The sequence below is a fragment of the Phaenicophaeus curvirostris genome, chromosome 17 (genome assembly GCF_032191515.1).
Source record: "Phaenicophaeus curvirostris isolate KB17595 chromosome 17, BPBGC_Pcur_1.0, whole genome shotgun sequence".
NCBI lineage: Eukaryota > Metazoa > Chordata > Aves > Cuculiformes > Cuculidae > Phaenicophaeus > Phaenicophaeus curvirostris.
Window position 1 is genome coordinate 7,739,374 of NC_091408.1, and position 17,236 is coordinate 7,756,609.

The window sequence follows — 17,236 nt, forward strand, 5'->3', positions numbered from 1 at the left end:
TACTGCAGTATTTTTGTAGTTCATTTTACCTAGAGCTCCTTGATGTAATGTCAAGAAAAATGACCATAATCATTTTAATGGAAAACTTTTGGGTCATTTCCTCATGTAATCTCATTTTAAGATGATGTTTCATGTATTACTTTATGATTTTTTTTAATTATTGCTTCTTACATATGGAGTTGTATGAGATTTTGTTACTTCACTATAATGAAAGCAGGAAATGATCACTGAAATGGGCCTTTTGATGGCTTAAAAGCAAATTAGGTGAACTATATGAAAGTCTTCGTAAGTTTGAAACACTAAAAATATACCTAAACACCCAAACTCCAGAGATTGTTCAGATTGTCATGATAATGAGTGGTTGAGTTTAACAAATTAGACGTGTTGGTATTGTTTCCTCTCAGTTTTTTATATCTGCACTGCAAATTAAAAAGATAGTTTTCTACTGTTCTATGATTATGTTCTGTTACCGTTTTAAGCTAAGATTGCACCTTTTCAATAGATGACATAGTAATGAAAGGTAATATTGTAGCAAAGGAACCTATTCCCTTCTGTTTTCTGTACTAAGGCTGATTGAATCACATTACTGGTGCATGAGTGGAGGGAGTGTCATAGGTGATGCTACCCTCCCTGAGCAACTGTGCAAAGCTTAGGTAGCTCTTAGTGAGTGAGCTCTTTCCTTTCCTTACATCCTGGCAGAGGTAGGATGCAGGCAAGTGTTGCACCTGAGAAGACTTTCCTTCAGTGCCCTGTGGCACTAGACACTTGACTATAGCTAAATGGCTCCAGCTCCTACGCTACTGGTCAGTGAAATCTCAAAAATGTACGCACTGGTACAAATTAAATATTGCCCAAAATATGAGAATTTTTCCAATTTTAAAACCAAATTTCTTCTGAACTAGCTTCTTTGAAGGTGTTTCACCTACTAAGTCCTTTGTCCCATCCATCTGCCACCTTTCTGGTTTTAAGTGTACTCTGAAATTAGAAGGGTAAATCAGAGGAAATAAATAATTACTTGTCTTTTAGCATTATTTATGTCCTGGGTAGATCATTTGTGTTCATGAATATACAGGAATGTAGTTACAAATATTTTCTACTCCTTATGATGGACTGATTCTTTTACTTAAAATGGTTGTGTTTGGCAGCTTCTGTCTCAAATCCACTCTACTTCTAAAAGCCTGTTTTCACAGGTAAAGGCATTTAGTATTCAGAATCTGCTCCTTGCTGCAAATAGTTAAAATAAATAACTTGGAGAAAATATACCGAAATACTGATAATTAGATTAATGTCATGACAAATACTTAAATTTTATTTTCCCTAAAGCTCAGTGTAACAAACTCTCTGTACTGAATGCGCACTCATCCCCAGTAATCTCCTCCTATTCATATTTCCTGTAGGTGAAGTGCGAGTGCCCACTCAGGCTATAAAATTATTCTCATCTTGTTCAGTGTGTGGTGCTCTCAGTCATGGAGGTGGGTTCTTGGGTGTGTTGGTTGCCCTCTGTCAAATTGTGCTCCTGAACAGTGTCCATTTGCCATCTGCCTCTGCTGCTGACCAGGCTTGGTCAAGTGCACCGTGACTGCTTGAAACAGTTGAGCCTTCAGACTTCTCTTTGATAGTTCATTCGTTCACCTTTGTACTCAGGCTGCGGAAAATCTTGTTTTCATTCCAGCTGCTTTGCTCTTGATGCAGTTCTCCAGTGGGTGAACGTATTGTTCCTTACACTTTGTTCTCCTGAAATGCTACATGGCAACATAAATTTGGAAAGCGTTTTGTTCCTTCTCAAGTCAAGATTCCAACAAGCAAAATGTTCTGAATATTTCCATGTTTTGCTCTTCTGGAAAAGCCCTGCTGTGTAGTAAGTATTTCATCCACAGCTCAGAGTCTGCTGTGCAGTCTTTCAGCCCTTTTTATACATAGGCTTTGCCCTGACTATATGGATGCAACTTGCTGGGGTCTGCAGCTTTGCTTTGCTTGGAATCAATAAATGAGCTCTTTGATCTCAAACTAGTGTGGGAAGGAATTAATATTTTCATATCTTTTAGCCTCAGTGCCATACTCTGCTGAGTGATCTGAAGTGTTTTATTAATCTACTATATAATTTTATTTTAATAGGAAGGAAAATGTCTTCCTTCCACTTGAATAAACTGATAGTTGAAGGAGAATTAAAAGAGTGCTTGTGTTTGACTTTGAGGCTTTTTCTAAGTCTGTGCCTTCCTCGTGGGAGAAAGCACAGATCCAAGAATAGTGTTCTATCAGAGTGTGTATCTTCAGGGAAAAGTAATTTACAGGTAAGTAATTTCCTATTCCTAGCTTTGGAAATCGGATTTTCCTTTTGTGTTAGACACAGCAGTCTGTATATCCGTTTTCCAAGAGAAAAGTTACATTTTCTATGCATTTAAGCCTGGTAGTTTAGTAAGCATGTATGCGTTTTCACAGTAGCTCGCCAGCAGGTATTTTGTATGAGGATCTATTTGTGGACCAAAGGTACTTAGTGATGTTTTAAGTTTTTCTACATTAGTCTAGTCATTATTTTTGCATTAATTTGCATAGAAAATTTATTTGCACCACTTAATTTTAAAAATTATCACCTGTTACAGTATAGGTAACTTCTAGTATTTCAAATACGATTACATGGGTTTGTTCATTTTTCAGGAACTAGTGGAAGATAAAGTGCAGGAAAAACCACCCAAAGAAGTGGCTGAGGTTACTGCTAACGAGTACTCTTCCAGTCGAGAGGTGAGCCTACTGTGAAGCTTTGATTCGAGATGGAATTAAATGCAGCAGGAAAACATCACGTTTCAATTATTCATATATATATCTGTTTGTTGAATTCAAGGTTTAAAGACTTACTGTACACAAGGAACCAGCCTTTTCCCGACTGACAAACACTTCATATTTTTTATCTAGTAAAACTCCTGAAAGTATTGGATAAAAAAAATCACTGAGTGAGGTGTAGCGTTCTATTGTAATTTGGTAAAAATAGTGTTCTGAAAATTTGGTTTAGCTGTCTCAGTTATTCCATGCATCAATTCTAGAAGATTGACTTTTAAAGTATATTACAGTTTAGCACAGAAATGGTTAATATGTTCAAAATTACTTTTTATTTTAAAAAATCCTATTTTTATTAAAGTACATAGGTCAATATTGCACATACTTAGATCTTAAAAACCTGAAACTGAAAGAGCTGCTCCTTTGGGTCTTGTGTAGAGTGGCACTAATTAACGGTTGCTGAAGGTCTAGCTCCATGCCTGGGGTTTCAGCCTTTGCCTGGTGTGACCTTAACCCTCAAATTTAAATATTGGAAGGCCTGGAGATAGCTTTACTCAAGTGCCACTTTTTGGTCAACACAGAACAGTAACTGTGGTGAGTCTGTAATCATAGAATAGTTTGGGTTGGAAGGGACCTTAAAGCCCATCCAGTTCCAACCCCCTGACTTGGGCAGGGACACCTCCCACTGGATCAGGGGCTCCAAGCCCCATCCAACCTGGCCTTGAACACCTCCAGGGATGGGGCAGCCACCACTTCTCTGGGCAACCTGGGCCAGGGCCTCCCCACCCTCACAGGAAAACATTTCTCGCGAAGATCTAATCTCAATCTCCCCTCTTTCAGCTGTAACCCCCGTGACCAGGTGTCTGTTCTGTTTGGTGTGTTCTCAGCCCTGACGTGCGGCAACGCAGAGTTACAGTGTAGGCTGTACTCTCTACCGCAAAGCAATTCCAGCCTTTTAAATATAAATAAGATGTTGGAATTAAAACACATTCTAATTTTTCTGTATGCATTTGATTAATTACCTGAATTTTATTTGACAACCCAGTTTATTTACAATCTGATCCCTCTCCTTTCTCTCTAGAACAAAACTGAATGCCAGGCAGCTGATTTGCTCATAATATTTTTTTATAAAAGAGAAGAATAAAATGTTAACAAAAGAGACAGGATGGCATACTTTCAGATATACGAAAACTAACAACTAAAATGAGTTTTATATTCTTTTTTCAAAGTTTTTCTTTAAGAAAGACAAAAGTGTTAGCCTGATTTTGGCATCCAGCGCTATCTTATTTATCACAACGCAATGTTTGATTTCCCCTTTTATCTAACTTGAATCAGTCAGATTTGTTGGAAGTTAACAAAAGTAACATGTGCTGTGGAAGTGCAACTGTGCCACAGCAGTTATTCCTTAGGTATGAGCCATTGTACAATCTCTTCTTCCTGTCTCGTAGTTCAATGATTCTCATGCAAGATCTTTGTCAAATTTTGAGTCAGTAATGAGTTAAAAGCTGTTGGAACGCGTGTGCATACAGGCATGCACAACAGTGTCATGAAACACTTGTTTACATGCTTGTGAAATGACAATGATGACTATCTCATAAAACAGTTAGTGATTACAACTGATCACATGCCTTCTCTATGCTAAGGTCTTAATTAATACTGTAATACTTATTTTCCATTTGATCATTTTCAGTCTGATCCACCAGAACCATCGAAGAAGCTCTTCCAAGTTAGAGAAACAGGAAAGGAGCTGAGGACTCTTAGCAAAGCTCTAACTCGCTCGAGGTATGGGAATCCAGAGTGCACAGAAATAAGCCAGTCAAGGCTAAAGGAATCTTTGGTTCTTCAGTGGCAGCTGGGTTATAGGTGAAATAATTTGGTTTAACAGCTTGGAAAGATATTTACAATTCTTCCTACAATAATTTATAGTTGTCTATATCAATACTGTGTTGTTTTGGTGTTCTTTATAAAGGTACTTGTTACTTAGCAGTCTTTTGCATGAGGCAGTGCTGTGCCAAGATTCGGTAATAAAGTAGTCCTAAATCAGCAATGTTAGGACATAGAATGTCTGTTATATGATAGAAAATCATAGTGAAAATATCTACTGCTATTGTAGAAATAACTGCGTGAACTCACTTGGAATGCACCAGCTTGAGTCTCACACAGATGCTGACATGGAAGGAATAGACTTTTGAGCCCTTTGTCTGATGGGTAGCGAGCCGCTATAATAGGATATGGGTTTGGGACCTATATGACTTCTAGACAGGCGAGTTTGGACAGCAACCGTTACTTTATGGACCAGACCACAGAAACAGATGTGTGTGTGTTTCCTAGAAAGTAGCTCCTATTGGTACCAGACACAGTAAACTTCTTTCCCATTCCTTATAGTGGCACTGAGAAAAACAAAACCCAGGGAGGCCTGTTGGAATAAGAATTTAGCAAAGAGTACTTTCCCATTTAGGCACTCATGCTCTTAACAGTACTTATGCTGTGTTGTCACCCATGTTTCACCATTGTCACTGCAGGTGGTGCTTCAGTTGACAAGTTTGAGGCTTCAGGGTTCTTTTATGCTGCAATCACACGTTCTGATTGCACTCCAAACTCGCCTGCAGAGACCATTCACTCTATTTTCTCAGCATTAGCTTAAACAGTTGCTAAACTGCATAATAAGCCTTGCAGTAGGTGACTAGGGTTTTCTAAATCTTCCTGGAACCTCCTAGCTTTCTTGATGCGAGTGTTAAACTGAGAAATGAGATTCATTTGCAACTGAAACAGCAAGCAGTAGTACAAAAAAAGATGATTTACACCTGGCAAGGTTTAGTTACAGCAGGCTGCAAATAAAACTGACAAATTACCTGCCAGCCCCAGCAGGGTACAAATTACACTAGTTTTTACAAGGTTTCAAGACTTTAAGCCTTCGAAGAGCATTCACTAGATAAAAATAGTTGAATTAAAGTGAGCAACAATAAGGAGACATCTGCATGAAAATTTAATTATTAGGTTAAATCTAAGCAAATACAGCAGTCAAGACAACACATGATATTGTATCAGTGTAATATGTTGAAGATAAATTAGGTTCTTGCACTGTTTGAGGTTAACTGCATAAAAGTCAAGAAACTTAAAGAATAGTAGCTTCTCTGCATGTGCTACTATAAAGGAATTGGAATCTTGCATTTCCCAATAACGTTTTTTAATATTCCCAAATTTTTATATCAGTAATTTCTAAATTTTATACTAGCTATTCATGATAATGTTAAATTTCGCATTCTTCTCTTTTATGCTTCTTTGCCTCCAATTATATTTATTCTTCACTTACTCTATTGATTCAGTTTCAGTGAATTTTCGCTTGATGAACACGGCTGAAAATAGTAATAAACCATAAAAATAATAAATGCTATGTACTTTAAAGTTTGGATAAGCTATTTTAGTAAAGCATGACTTGTGTTTGCCATAAACACACTGTTAGTTATATGCAACTGCCTGCATTCATTGTTCATTGCTAAGTTTCAGTGCGACTGAGGTCAAGTTAAAGTTCTTTTGATGATAACCTGCCAAAGATCAGTTTATTACTTGATATATGCGTTTCAAGCTTTTGGGGCCTGCTTTTGGTTGCTTTACAGTCTTTATTTTCAAATGTATAGAATAAAAAATACTTGCAGGTGTTCTGCAGGATGAAGATTGACATCACCAGTGGTACTAGGAGACCTGCTTTTTAAAAAATTCTAACAAACTTTGTGGGCATTTAGATAAAGGAAGGTGAATCACTCATTTAAACACCATTTACAGTTTGAACAAATGAAGTGTCATTTTGTTAGCAGGATAACATGAAGGGGTCTTGGTTTGACACTTTTTGGGAAATGTGCTTTTGAAATGCCACTTTTGTGTACTTCTGCCAACCTAGAGAAGTTAAGGATCAGCACTGGAGTGAGCATTCTATGTGAAGGTCAGAAATGATGGGGAGTGTATTGATCCTAACTTGCAGCTGAGGAGCTAAATTTTTACCTACCTTCATGCAAATCGCTTGACCTATCTGCAGCTCTGTGAACTAAATTGGGATTGGAAACCAGGCAATGAAAATCTCTGCACAACTGTGTAGTTTTTAAATTAACATGCATGGCAGAGTGGGAGTGAGAATTGCTTTGGCTACTGAAAGCAATTTATATAGACACATATTTTTTCTTATAATTTTCATTTAAATGATTTTTTAGATCTGATTACCACTGTCTTATGCTTTTAGTTAGTTTGATAAATTGTACAATGCCTAGTGCTCGAGCACATGCAAGCATTGTCTTTTTCATCTTTGCAGCACTGCATGCATTAGGTGGATAAATACAAATACTCTCGTAGGTAAATTATGAAAGTCAAACTGGGGATGTAAGATTATCACTGAAAGACCTGCAATTGAAACTTGGATGTCTTGAGTAAGTAAATGCCCTACTTGGACTTCATTGATGCCTCTGTTTCTCCAACTTATGCTTTTATTTTCAAAACTGGTCTACTAAATTAGAAGGTCCACTGAAAGACTTAAGAGATCCAACCCATTACTCTCAGTGAGTGCAGTTGTTTCCTATAACACATGTTTAGTCTAACCTACTTTTAACTGAAGACATTTGTTTCCCGCTTCACATTATGATAAATGCAGATTTGCCTTCCACTGAATTTTTAATGGTAATGCAATCTGCAGAATTATATTAATGTAGATTTTTAATGATGTGAATAGATTTGATTCTAATGCGTTTTGATGTAATATCTTTTCTCTGAGTGATTAAAACCCCCTATTTTAGTCTTTCATCACTTCTCACCTCCAGAAGCCAAACAAGATTATATTTCTTTACGTACATTATCAGCAGAATTGTCTGTTAAACCCTGATTAGTTGTACCTGCACCACACCAGCAGAGGATGGTGGTGATGTGTAATTTTTCTTAGTACCTAATTTGGCTTGCAGAATCCTTCTTAATGTTGATGCAGAAGATGAAAGGAACCCCATGGAAATGCTGTTAAGTAAAAAAATACCTACCTGCTAAAGCAACTCCAACTCTGCCATTTTCTTCTTGTCCCATAAATCTAATTCACAGTTGCATTCAAAACTAGCTTCCTATGATTTCAAATGACTAGGTGGAATTATTCCTGACCAGAATTTTTCCATGACAGCTGAAATGCGTGGAAGATGAAAAAAGGGAAGACTTAATCTTGTGCTACTGCACACAATTGAATGGCATACACACATTTGTGTTTTGAGGATCAGAAGTTTAGCGTGGTCAGGACTTAGTCAAAGCTGCTTAGTACACTCAGGAAAAATGTGCCTTTCTGCTCCTGTGTAGGCAATGGTCTCTTTAATACTAATTTCTGGAAAGCACTCTTGTCTGAATAAATGCTCAAATGAAGTTTGGCTGTCATATTGTGTACTACCAAGCAGGGTTTACATTGTAATCCCAGTAGTGATCCTGTGACATACCTAATGTCATTTCTTCTTCTTGCTGTGTCAATTAAATAATGAATCCTACTTATTTTATATTATTTAAGAAGCGAACTATGATATGAGCCCTAGTGACCATGGAGGATTTGCTTGAGAAAAGTCAGGGAAACCCATTTTTTAAATATGAACTCACTTTCTCTAATGCTTTTCAGAAATGTACAGTAGCCAAATGACCCAGTATGCAGAAAAATATTCCACAGGAAATATTCATCTGGAAATCAAAGGCATAAATTGACTGTTCGGGTTTTTTTAATTTTGATTGCATTGTGTAAGCCTGGAAATTCTTTGAGTGTCATTGTATGACCTTTTAACAATGAAAATTTTCTAGCCATTCATTATGAGTGTTTGCACAATGTTACTTTGACTAAATCTGCACATAGGGGCAAAGAAATCAAACCCACAGACTTTTTAACCAAATATTGAGATGTCAAATTGTGGAAAAAGATAATTTCAAGTGAGAATGACTGCACTGCAGGTTGAAAGAGATGTATATGTCAGCAATACTTCTCAGTAGCAATTTCAGACTATAGGAAAGAGCTATTTTAGGGGGAAAAAAGGCAGAGTGTAAAATGCAAGAAAGAAAGAAAGAAGAAAACTGGGATTTTCTTCTCCAGGGCAACAAATTTTAATTTCAATTAAAGCAGTCAGGCTAGCAGAGCACCATGCTATGGGGAATTTATTTGCTACTTTTTTGCCTCCTGATTGAAAAGGAACACCCAGCAGTTGTCTTAATTGGGCTTTAATTGATACGTATTCACAGGAAGTAGTGTCTGTGATCTTGCAGCTTGTTTGTATGAAGGATCATAATGGAACAAACTGTGAGGAAGATTTTTAATGATCACAGTAACATAACACAGTAGTATGAATCTTAAAATTATCTCAAAAATATTTGAAGAGTCATTACCAGAACAGACTTAGCTGCATTCATAAAGCTTTAATATTCTAACTTACACATTAAAAGCATAATTAAACTGAAGATAAACCTTGTAATTATGACCGCATACCTCCTCTCAGTAATGTTCTCTCATACTTTCTTGAGTCCTTAATGATATAAAAGAGGATGACGACAAAACAGAGGTTGCTTGAACGACTCATTTTCAAAACTATCAGTCACTGGTGTCAAGCTGAAAGTCATGCCAGCGTGTTCCAAGTGATGAGTCGTACCCAGTCACTGTAGTGAGACACCTATCACCTCCCAGATATTGCTTTAAAAATACAGCACTTAAATGTGGGAGGGATTTTTTTTTATCCTTGTGCAGCATAAGTTGAAAAACCTTTTGGGAAACCTGCAGTTAATGATCATTCCTCTTCCTTTGTAGGTCAATACATATTACTTCTAGTAGCGATTGGCTGTGTAGACACAAAGTAACTCTGGTTTACTTGACTACTAAGTACTTCCAAATGTCAGATCCAATGGATGGAATACAGTACAGCAGAAAAGACACCACCTTTGTCATTGAACATTCAAATATCTTTAGCTTTGAGCTAAGAATTATGTTTTCATTTCTGCAGCAGGACATCTTCTATTGCTATTCCTAGTAAAATTAAGCAAACTCAAGAACAAGAGCCCCTTTGAAATGACATTCAGCTCAGAAGGAGATCCTTTCTTATTGCTTTTTTCCAATGACATCTGTAAATGGGATCCAGGAATAATGTTAAATAATCCACACTTGCATGAAGATGCATTGTATGAGAACCAAGAAAGCAGACATCTTTAATAAATTATAGAAAGATGTAGGAACAGTTGCAGCAAAAGAGATTACCAAAGCATTGGAGGCTTGTAGTTGTTAATCAGTAATAAAAGCAGATGGCATAAATCACTCCTGTAGACTAATTCGGCCGCTGGACAACGCAGGTGGAAATACTCTTGTTGTTAAACTACACCACAAAAACCAGTGCTTAGGAATAAGCATGTTGCTTCAAACAAGATTAGCTGAAAATACTTTGTTGTAAAAAGGAGGTAAGGAAGACAATAGCAGCTGGAAATAATGTGAAGTGGCTGTCATCTAAGCACAGGTGTCCATGTGAAAATGGCAAGTTTTGGTCATCTTCAGCTTACGACATTTAGGAATCAAGACATTTGGGCTGCAAGTTCAAAGGGGAAGTGTCCATGCTGTTCCTTGGGGCAGTGAAGCCTTTACTTGCAAAAAGGGTATGGTGAACCCAAGTATCGCATTTCTCATTGTTTGAAGAAAATGGCTCCTGAGCATTTGTTTTACTCTGCTGTGCTACTTGAGTAAAACTAAATGTCAAACTGCTGGCAGTTTAACAGTGTTCAACTGGCTGCTTTCTACGTTTTAAATTAGAAATTGGATGGCTCTCTTAAAGTGGTTCAGGTTTCCTGAAGGCAGATCCGTAAAAGTCACTCTTGTGTGCAGGAAGTCCAGCTGCCACGAATGCGTTCTTTGTACCTGCAACAACAGTTAGTCTGACTACTTCCCAAAGAACACTTCCTCCTATTTCTTTTCCTGCTAGTAGCTGTGTAGCCATCTTTAATACTTTTGTATTAAACTGTTTACATTTTGTAATTGGAAGGGCAGCTGCTACCGAAAGATTTTAAATGGCAAGAAATATGGGGTTTTTTTGAATTTTGGTTATGACCTTGTCTGTCCATACCTATGAGTCTATACCAATGCCATCCTAATACATGAGACAAAAAGGATGTTAGCGTTTAGAGGTTATGATAAGTTGCCATTCCTTAATGTACATGGTTTACTGGAAGACACAGTGGAGCCTGTAAGAGCAGTGTGGAGAAGTTAGTTCTTAATGTGAAGTTAAGAAGGGAAGATGAGTGAGGCAGTCCTGACAGAGAAGGTGAAATGTTTATCTGCCAATATTAGTTCCCAGTGTATTTAATATTTCATTATGTCAGTTGCTTGGAAACTAGTGTTTTGTGCCCTTTTGCTGCTTGGCAGAAGTCACTCTAATTGGCGTGTTTCAAGCGCTGCCACTGCTGGCGGTTTGCAGTGGTTTTGGTTTTTTCCAGAAGCAAAAAATTTCTTTTACATGAATGATGGCTCACATTAATTAGACAGCAGTCATGGGCAAAGACAACCATTTAAGTGTATGGATGTATGAATCATTATCATCTGTCACTGGAAAGGCTGCTATTCCCATCAACATTTCTGCCTTTCCAGGCTGTTCCTTTAAGTCTTGGTCTCTCTTCCTTTTGTTCAAAAATATGTTTGTTTATGTCTGAAATTTCTTAAGTGGAAATAGCTCATTGCTTACGAGATTTTATTATCTATCTAAACACAACAGCCTAATCCCATGTATTATGATATAAAATGACACATTGTCATTGAATGTTTGAACAAAGCTAACACTTAAAATGAGTTTTCTGTTATTTAGTAGTAAAATGTCACTACTTTATAAGTGTTTTTACGTGGTAAGGCAAGACACTGGATCATGAGGAGCTTTTTCTACTTTCACACAAAAATTTTGAACCAGCAGTAGAGGGACTTCAGTGAAATTCCACTTAACAAGCAGTGAGATTTTATCAGTAATATGAACATAAAGTTATTATTGTACGTTCTTACAGCAAGAAAATGGAAAGCCCAGAAATCTCCAGATGATTTTTTTTCTTTTGAAGTTTTACTAATAGCTTCTCCACAGCTTCTTGGTGAAGAATTTAAATCAAAGCCTTGAAATCTCACAGACTTGTTTTTCTGCCTTTTTATAAGTACAAAGCTGTGTTCTCTGTGCTGTTCTGGAAGTACTTCCCCCAAGTCACCTTTGTTTAGGTACTTCTCCAGAGGCACTAATAGTTGGAAATTTAATGTGCCTATCCCCAAAGACAACTTTTCTTTGCAGATCACCAGGAGCAGCAGTTACAGCATGGCACAAATCCTGTTTTTGTTTTTAAAGAGTCATTTGAGTATAGAATATTGTATTGATCTACAGGAGGACAAAATGGGAATCTACTTCTGAAATAATGTGGGTATTCCAGATTGTTCGTATGTCTTCAACTATTCAAAACAGATGTTGTTACGCTACTACTTTAGTTGCTTGCCAAAATGGCTAATGGTTCAGTATGGTAAATGATCACATATGTCTGAGTTTCTGTGGGTTATTAACTGCATTTAATAGATTTTAATGTCACTCTCATCTGGTCTTAATTGGATCTAAGAATACTATATGTATGAATATTTACCAATTTGCTTCTTACTGTGTAATTACTCAGTCATTGAATAGGAGTAGTAACCAGTGTATTCCTGATTATCTGTTGCCTCGTGTATATGTTTGCATCTCTAACTTGGCTGTAAACACTACTAAACCAGATTTCATAGTTAATTCAAATTAGTAGCTGTGTATTAGTTGTGAATTGTTGCAAGTTTTTTCTGTCCACGTCTTAAAATTTCAGAATATGACCTGAATGCAGACCCCAACAGTAGGACTTGCTAGGCTTAACATCATGTAAACGTAACTCCATGGCTTTTTTTTTCAGAAAATATGTAGTGTATGCACCCTGTAATAACTCCCTGAGTATTTAAATGAACAATGCACTAATTCTCATTACAATTACTCAGGAAAGGTGTGAAGCAGTCTTAATATAAATAAATTTAGGACATACTGGCATAGATATACATTACAACACTGAATATGAGGCACTAAAGAGCTGAGTGAGATGGTCTGCAGCTACAGTATTTATTGATAAGAGAATGGAACAGATTCTCCACTGGTATAAATTGGTTTCGCTGTTGAAAATTTACAAGAAATGCTTAGCTTTCTCTCCTGTTGTTCTGTGTGTGCTTTGTAAATAAGAAAAGCACCTTGTGCATATGGATTTTCTCTTACCTTGGCGTCGCCCACTGTTTCACGATTATTAGCTATTTAGCTGTTGCAGCACCTTGTCAGAAGTTAAGGAACACATAAGAATTACTTCAGCTATTACAATTCAGCTACAGCCCAAATGGAGTCTGATGTGTGCTAATGCACATGCACAAAACGTAGTATTTTGGGGAAACAGAATGGCAGAAAAAGAAGTGTTATGTTGCAACTGAAACAGCAGCAAGGACAGTGACATTTAATCAATTCAAATCTGACGAGAACGTGGGCATTAACGCTTGTGCTCCTGCAGAGGTTACCACAGAGTCCTTAATAACCTCAGGTTGCCAGAACTTCCATCCTATTACATGCTCAAAAAGACAGACCCTCCAGTAACACGGTGCCCCCTAAAACTCAGCAAGGGTGTAGATGTCAAATTTAATCCGAATGAAGCAACCTTCCTGCTCTTACCGCTTCCTTCAGGATCCAGATACTCACCAGCCTTGTTTGAGAATTTTGATGGGATGACAGCTCATGATGGCATGGAAGAATTGTACTGTTTTTTAATCCGTTATTTTAGTCTGTAATGCTCAGAATACAGATTACCTGCGATTACTGTAGTTTCAAAGTCATTGCCTCTTGTGCTTTCAGTTTTATACAGAAATTTATTGTTGTTGTATTCCTACTTCTGCTATAGAAAATTATTTACTCGGAATGCTTAAAAATGGCAGTGTGTGTTAAACTGTACTTGGTTTTTCACCTGGGAAGCGTTTGCTCAATAGTCAGTTTGCCACTCGTGCAACATGTTAGGCTTCATATTCACTTTGCAACATCCTCAGCGGGGTCTGGCCTTGTGCCCAAGAGGAGCTTTCACTGGTCTAGCTGGGAGTATTGCAGATGCAGATTGAAATACTTTTAAGAAAATACAGGAAATGGTATTTAGAAAACCTGTGCTTTCAGTAGCTTTCAGAACAACGCCACATCGGTTTCATTTATAATTATAATTGTCTGTAAGCCTCTAGAAAGGGCTAAATTCTTTCTGCATAGCGTCTGGAGCAGATGTTCTCTCATCAGCTTTATTGCTGTAAAGGCTGTATCCATTACGATAAAAAATTGAATAAGCCATTTTATGAAACAGTGGCTAACGTTTTCATGAACAGAGAAATATTATGTAGTTAAATTGCTTGCTAGATACAGAGTTATTTTACTTATATCTCACAATATTTGTTCAGCATGATCAGAACATAATGTTTTGCCTTAGAGAGACAGAATCGATCTGGTGTAAGTAGACTGCAACTTCTTTGCACCTCAGGAAACGAGGCAGAGGGAGATGAGCAGGAAATGTAAAAGACTGAAGCACCCACTGCACTGGATGCAGCTGCTTAGCAGGGGAACAGCCACGTGGGTGGGTGTGCAGCTTCTGCCCAACTTTCTAGCAATCCTGTTCAGGTGGAGTTACAACCAGCTTAACTGAGCAAGGATTCGGCATCAGGAGTGCAAGTCATTCCTTTAGTGATTCATCTCCCCCTGGATTTGTTTGTGTGTGCAGTACATATGAGATTGTCAGCTGTAAAATTTAATATTTTGGGACAGATACACCCTTAGTATGATTCCTTTGAATCTAGTGAAGCTGGCCCGGTGTACTTAAACAAGGTATATTTAAACAGAATGTAAAAAAACCACAAACAGTAAATATCTAGCTTGTCTTTAGCCCAATTTAAAGGGTTTTGGCATTATTATTACAGCTTCTTAATGTTCTTCTAGCACCTAAATTATAATTAAGACAAATTTATTATTTCCTTTTACTTTTGTGATTTCTTACTTAAAGAATGGCATCAAGAATCCCAAATCTTAGCAGTAAAACTTCAATTCCTCAATAATTTAGTGGCCTTGTATAACAATTAACTGATGACCTTGAATCTCTAAAGGATTTAAAGAGTAACTCAATAAGTATGTAGTTACAGCAAGCACTGAAAATACTCTTGCAATCAATTTTCTAAATGTGTAGTACACTACTGGCTCACTGCTTTGTGCGTGTCATTGAACCTTATCTATAATAATATATTCCTGTAGAGAAAACTTGAATATTCCATGGTGTGTTATTACTGCTCAGGAAACTCTCTTAATTTTCATGCTGATAAAGACATTAACTTAGAAAAATAAGACATTTTTTCATCTGAACAGCAGTTGAAAATCTATCTTGTGACTACAGTTGACTGAAGCTCAATTGCTTTAATAAATGTATTCCAAATTTCACCTTGATTACATTTGCATTTTAATAAACGATTCTCACCTACTTGTCAAATAGTCAACCCAGGTAAATTTATTAAGTTATTGTATAAACAGGTTTGCTGTTTGTGCCAATATAACGCACAGTTACAGCAGGGGGTTGATCTTTAAGAAGTAACCCTTACATTAGCACATGCAGAAATGGAGAAAAAGCACCATGAAGGGCTAAAATATTTTTGCATACAATTATCTTGATTGTTGGCAGAAGAAGAGAGAGAAAACTACTGGAAAAGGACATAAAACAAGAATTCAAGGCCATTAAACATATTATAGTCTTCCAAGAGAAGTCCGTAAAGCAAAATACTGGGCTCCTATGACAAACACCAAGCCAGTCTGACACAACTCTGAAATCCTTATGTTTTTCTGAAGTGTGCAGCATTTCTTATCACGGGCATCTTCTTGTCTTATTTTTTAATTCTGTTTCCAAAGTTAGTATAGAAATATCTAGCAGGCAGGCTGTTCTGTACCTGAAGGGGAAATGTTTCCAGGCTTGTGTTTACAGCCATTGGACTTAAAAAAACAGTGTCAGCAAAACCAAACACCCAGTCCCTAAACCACTGAATTGTGCAAGTGGATTTTCATTAAGGGAAGCGAGGAGGGACTAGACTGCTCCTCTTGAGAACTAATGAATTCAATGCCTGCAATGTGCACCCTATGTGACCTTCAGCTGTTTTAATACAGGTCTGGTAAGAAAAAGGAGTTATTACTTCTCATTGAAATAAATGAGGCCTAGCTCTCAAGCCTGGATGGTGTTTGAAAGAATCGATACAGCCTGGTGACACTTGATTTGGAAGGCAGCAACACCTTAACTGAAAGGGATGTGTCATGTGCCTGGATAGTGTGTTTCTCTGACTTGAATCAGCTGCTACATCCTTGCTAACGTTTTAATCAAACGCTATAGAGTAATTGTGTGCCATATCTCTTTCACTGCCTTAGCTCACCTTTTATTTTTTTTTTTCTGCATCTGTTGGCACCCTACAGGGGAGCGCGTTATGGTTTCTTCTTTATTTTCTTTTACTGGTGAGACCGCTCCTTGAATCCTGTGTTCAGTTCTGGGCCCCTCACCACAAGAAGGATGTTGAGGCTCTGGAGCGAGTCCAGAGAAGAGCAACAAAGCTGGTGAGGGGGCTGGAGAACAAGAGGAGCGGCTGAGAGAGCTGGGGGTGTTTAGCCTGGAGAAGAGGAGGCTGAGGGGAGACCTCATTGCTCTCTCCAACTACCTGAGAGGAGGTTGTGGAGAGGAGGGAGCTGGGCTCTTCTCCCAAGTGACAGGGGACAGGACAAGAGGGAATGGCCTCAAGCTCTGCCAGGGGAGATTTAGGCTGGATATTAGGAAAAAATTTTTCACAGAAAGGGTCATTGGGCACTGGCAGAGGCTGCCCAGGGAGGGGGTTGAGTCACCTTCCCTGGAGGTGTCTAAGGCACGGGTGGACGAGGTGCTGAGGGACATGGTTTAGTGTTTGACAGGAATGGTTGGACTAGATGATCTGGTGGGTCTCTTCCAACCTGGTGATTCTATGATTCTTTTCTTGCAGTAATACCCTGCCTGCTGTCTCTAGCTCACTCATAGGCTTCACTGGCAGCTTCCCAGTCACTAACACTGCAGCCTTCTGACAACCAGTGGAGTGTAGCAGCTAACAGGTACCTTCAGGGCAGTGCCTGTCAGGCTGTGACACAACCAAGTTAGATAGCAAGGGGCCCAGTGGTGATCTGGCTGCTATCAATTAGAATTAGGCAGGGACCTTTAAAATCAAATAGCGGATGAAGCAATGATGAGTTTACACCATCTACTTAGTTAACCTGTGTGGAGCTGAAAGAGATAAGGGAAAGATCTCCCAGCTCATATTGGGAAGCTGTACTTTGTTACTACGCTGCAGAATCAAATACTAGCATTGAACTTAAATTTAGAAAAATGGGAAATCTCTGTTAGAAGT

The 17,236-nt window shown here is 38.0% G+C and overlaps 1 protein-coding gene across 1 annotated transcript in view; it reads left to right on the forward strand.

Moving 5' to 3' along the window:
- CCDC60 (coiled-coil domain containing 60) overlaps window positions 1-17,236 on the forward strand; it is a 55,350-nt gene that overhangs the window by 17,328 nt on the left and 20,786 nt on the right. Inside the window, exons 2-3 of the mRNA XM_069871300.1 lie at window positions 2,656-2,739; window positions 4,463-4,554. Coding sequence (XP_069727401.1) covers window positions 2,656-2,739; window positions 4,463-4,554 — 176 coding nt within the window. The remainder of the gene's footprint in view (window positions 1-2,655; window positions 2,740-4,462; window positions 4,555-17,236) is intronic.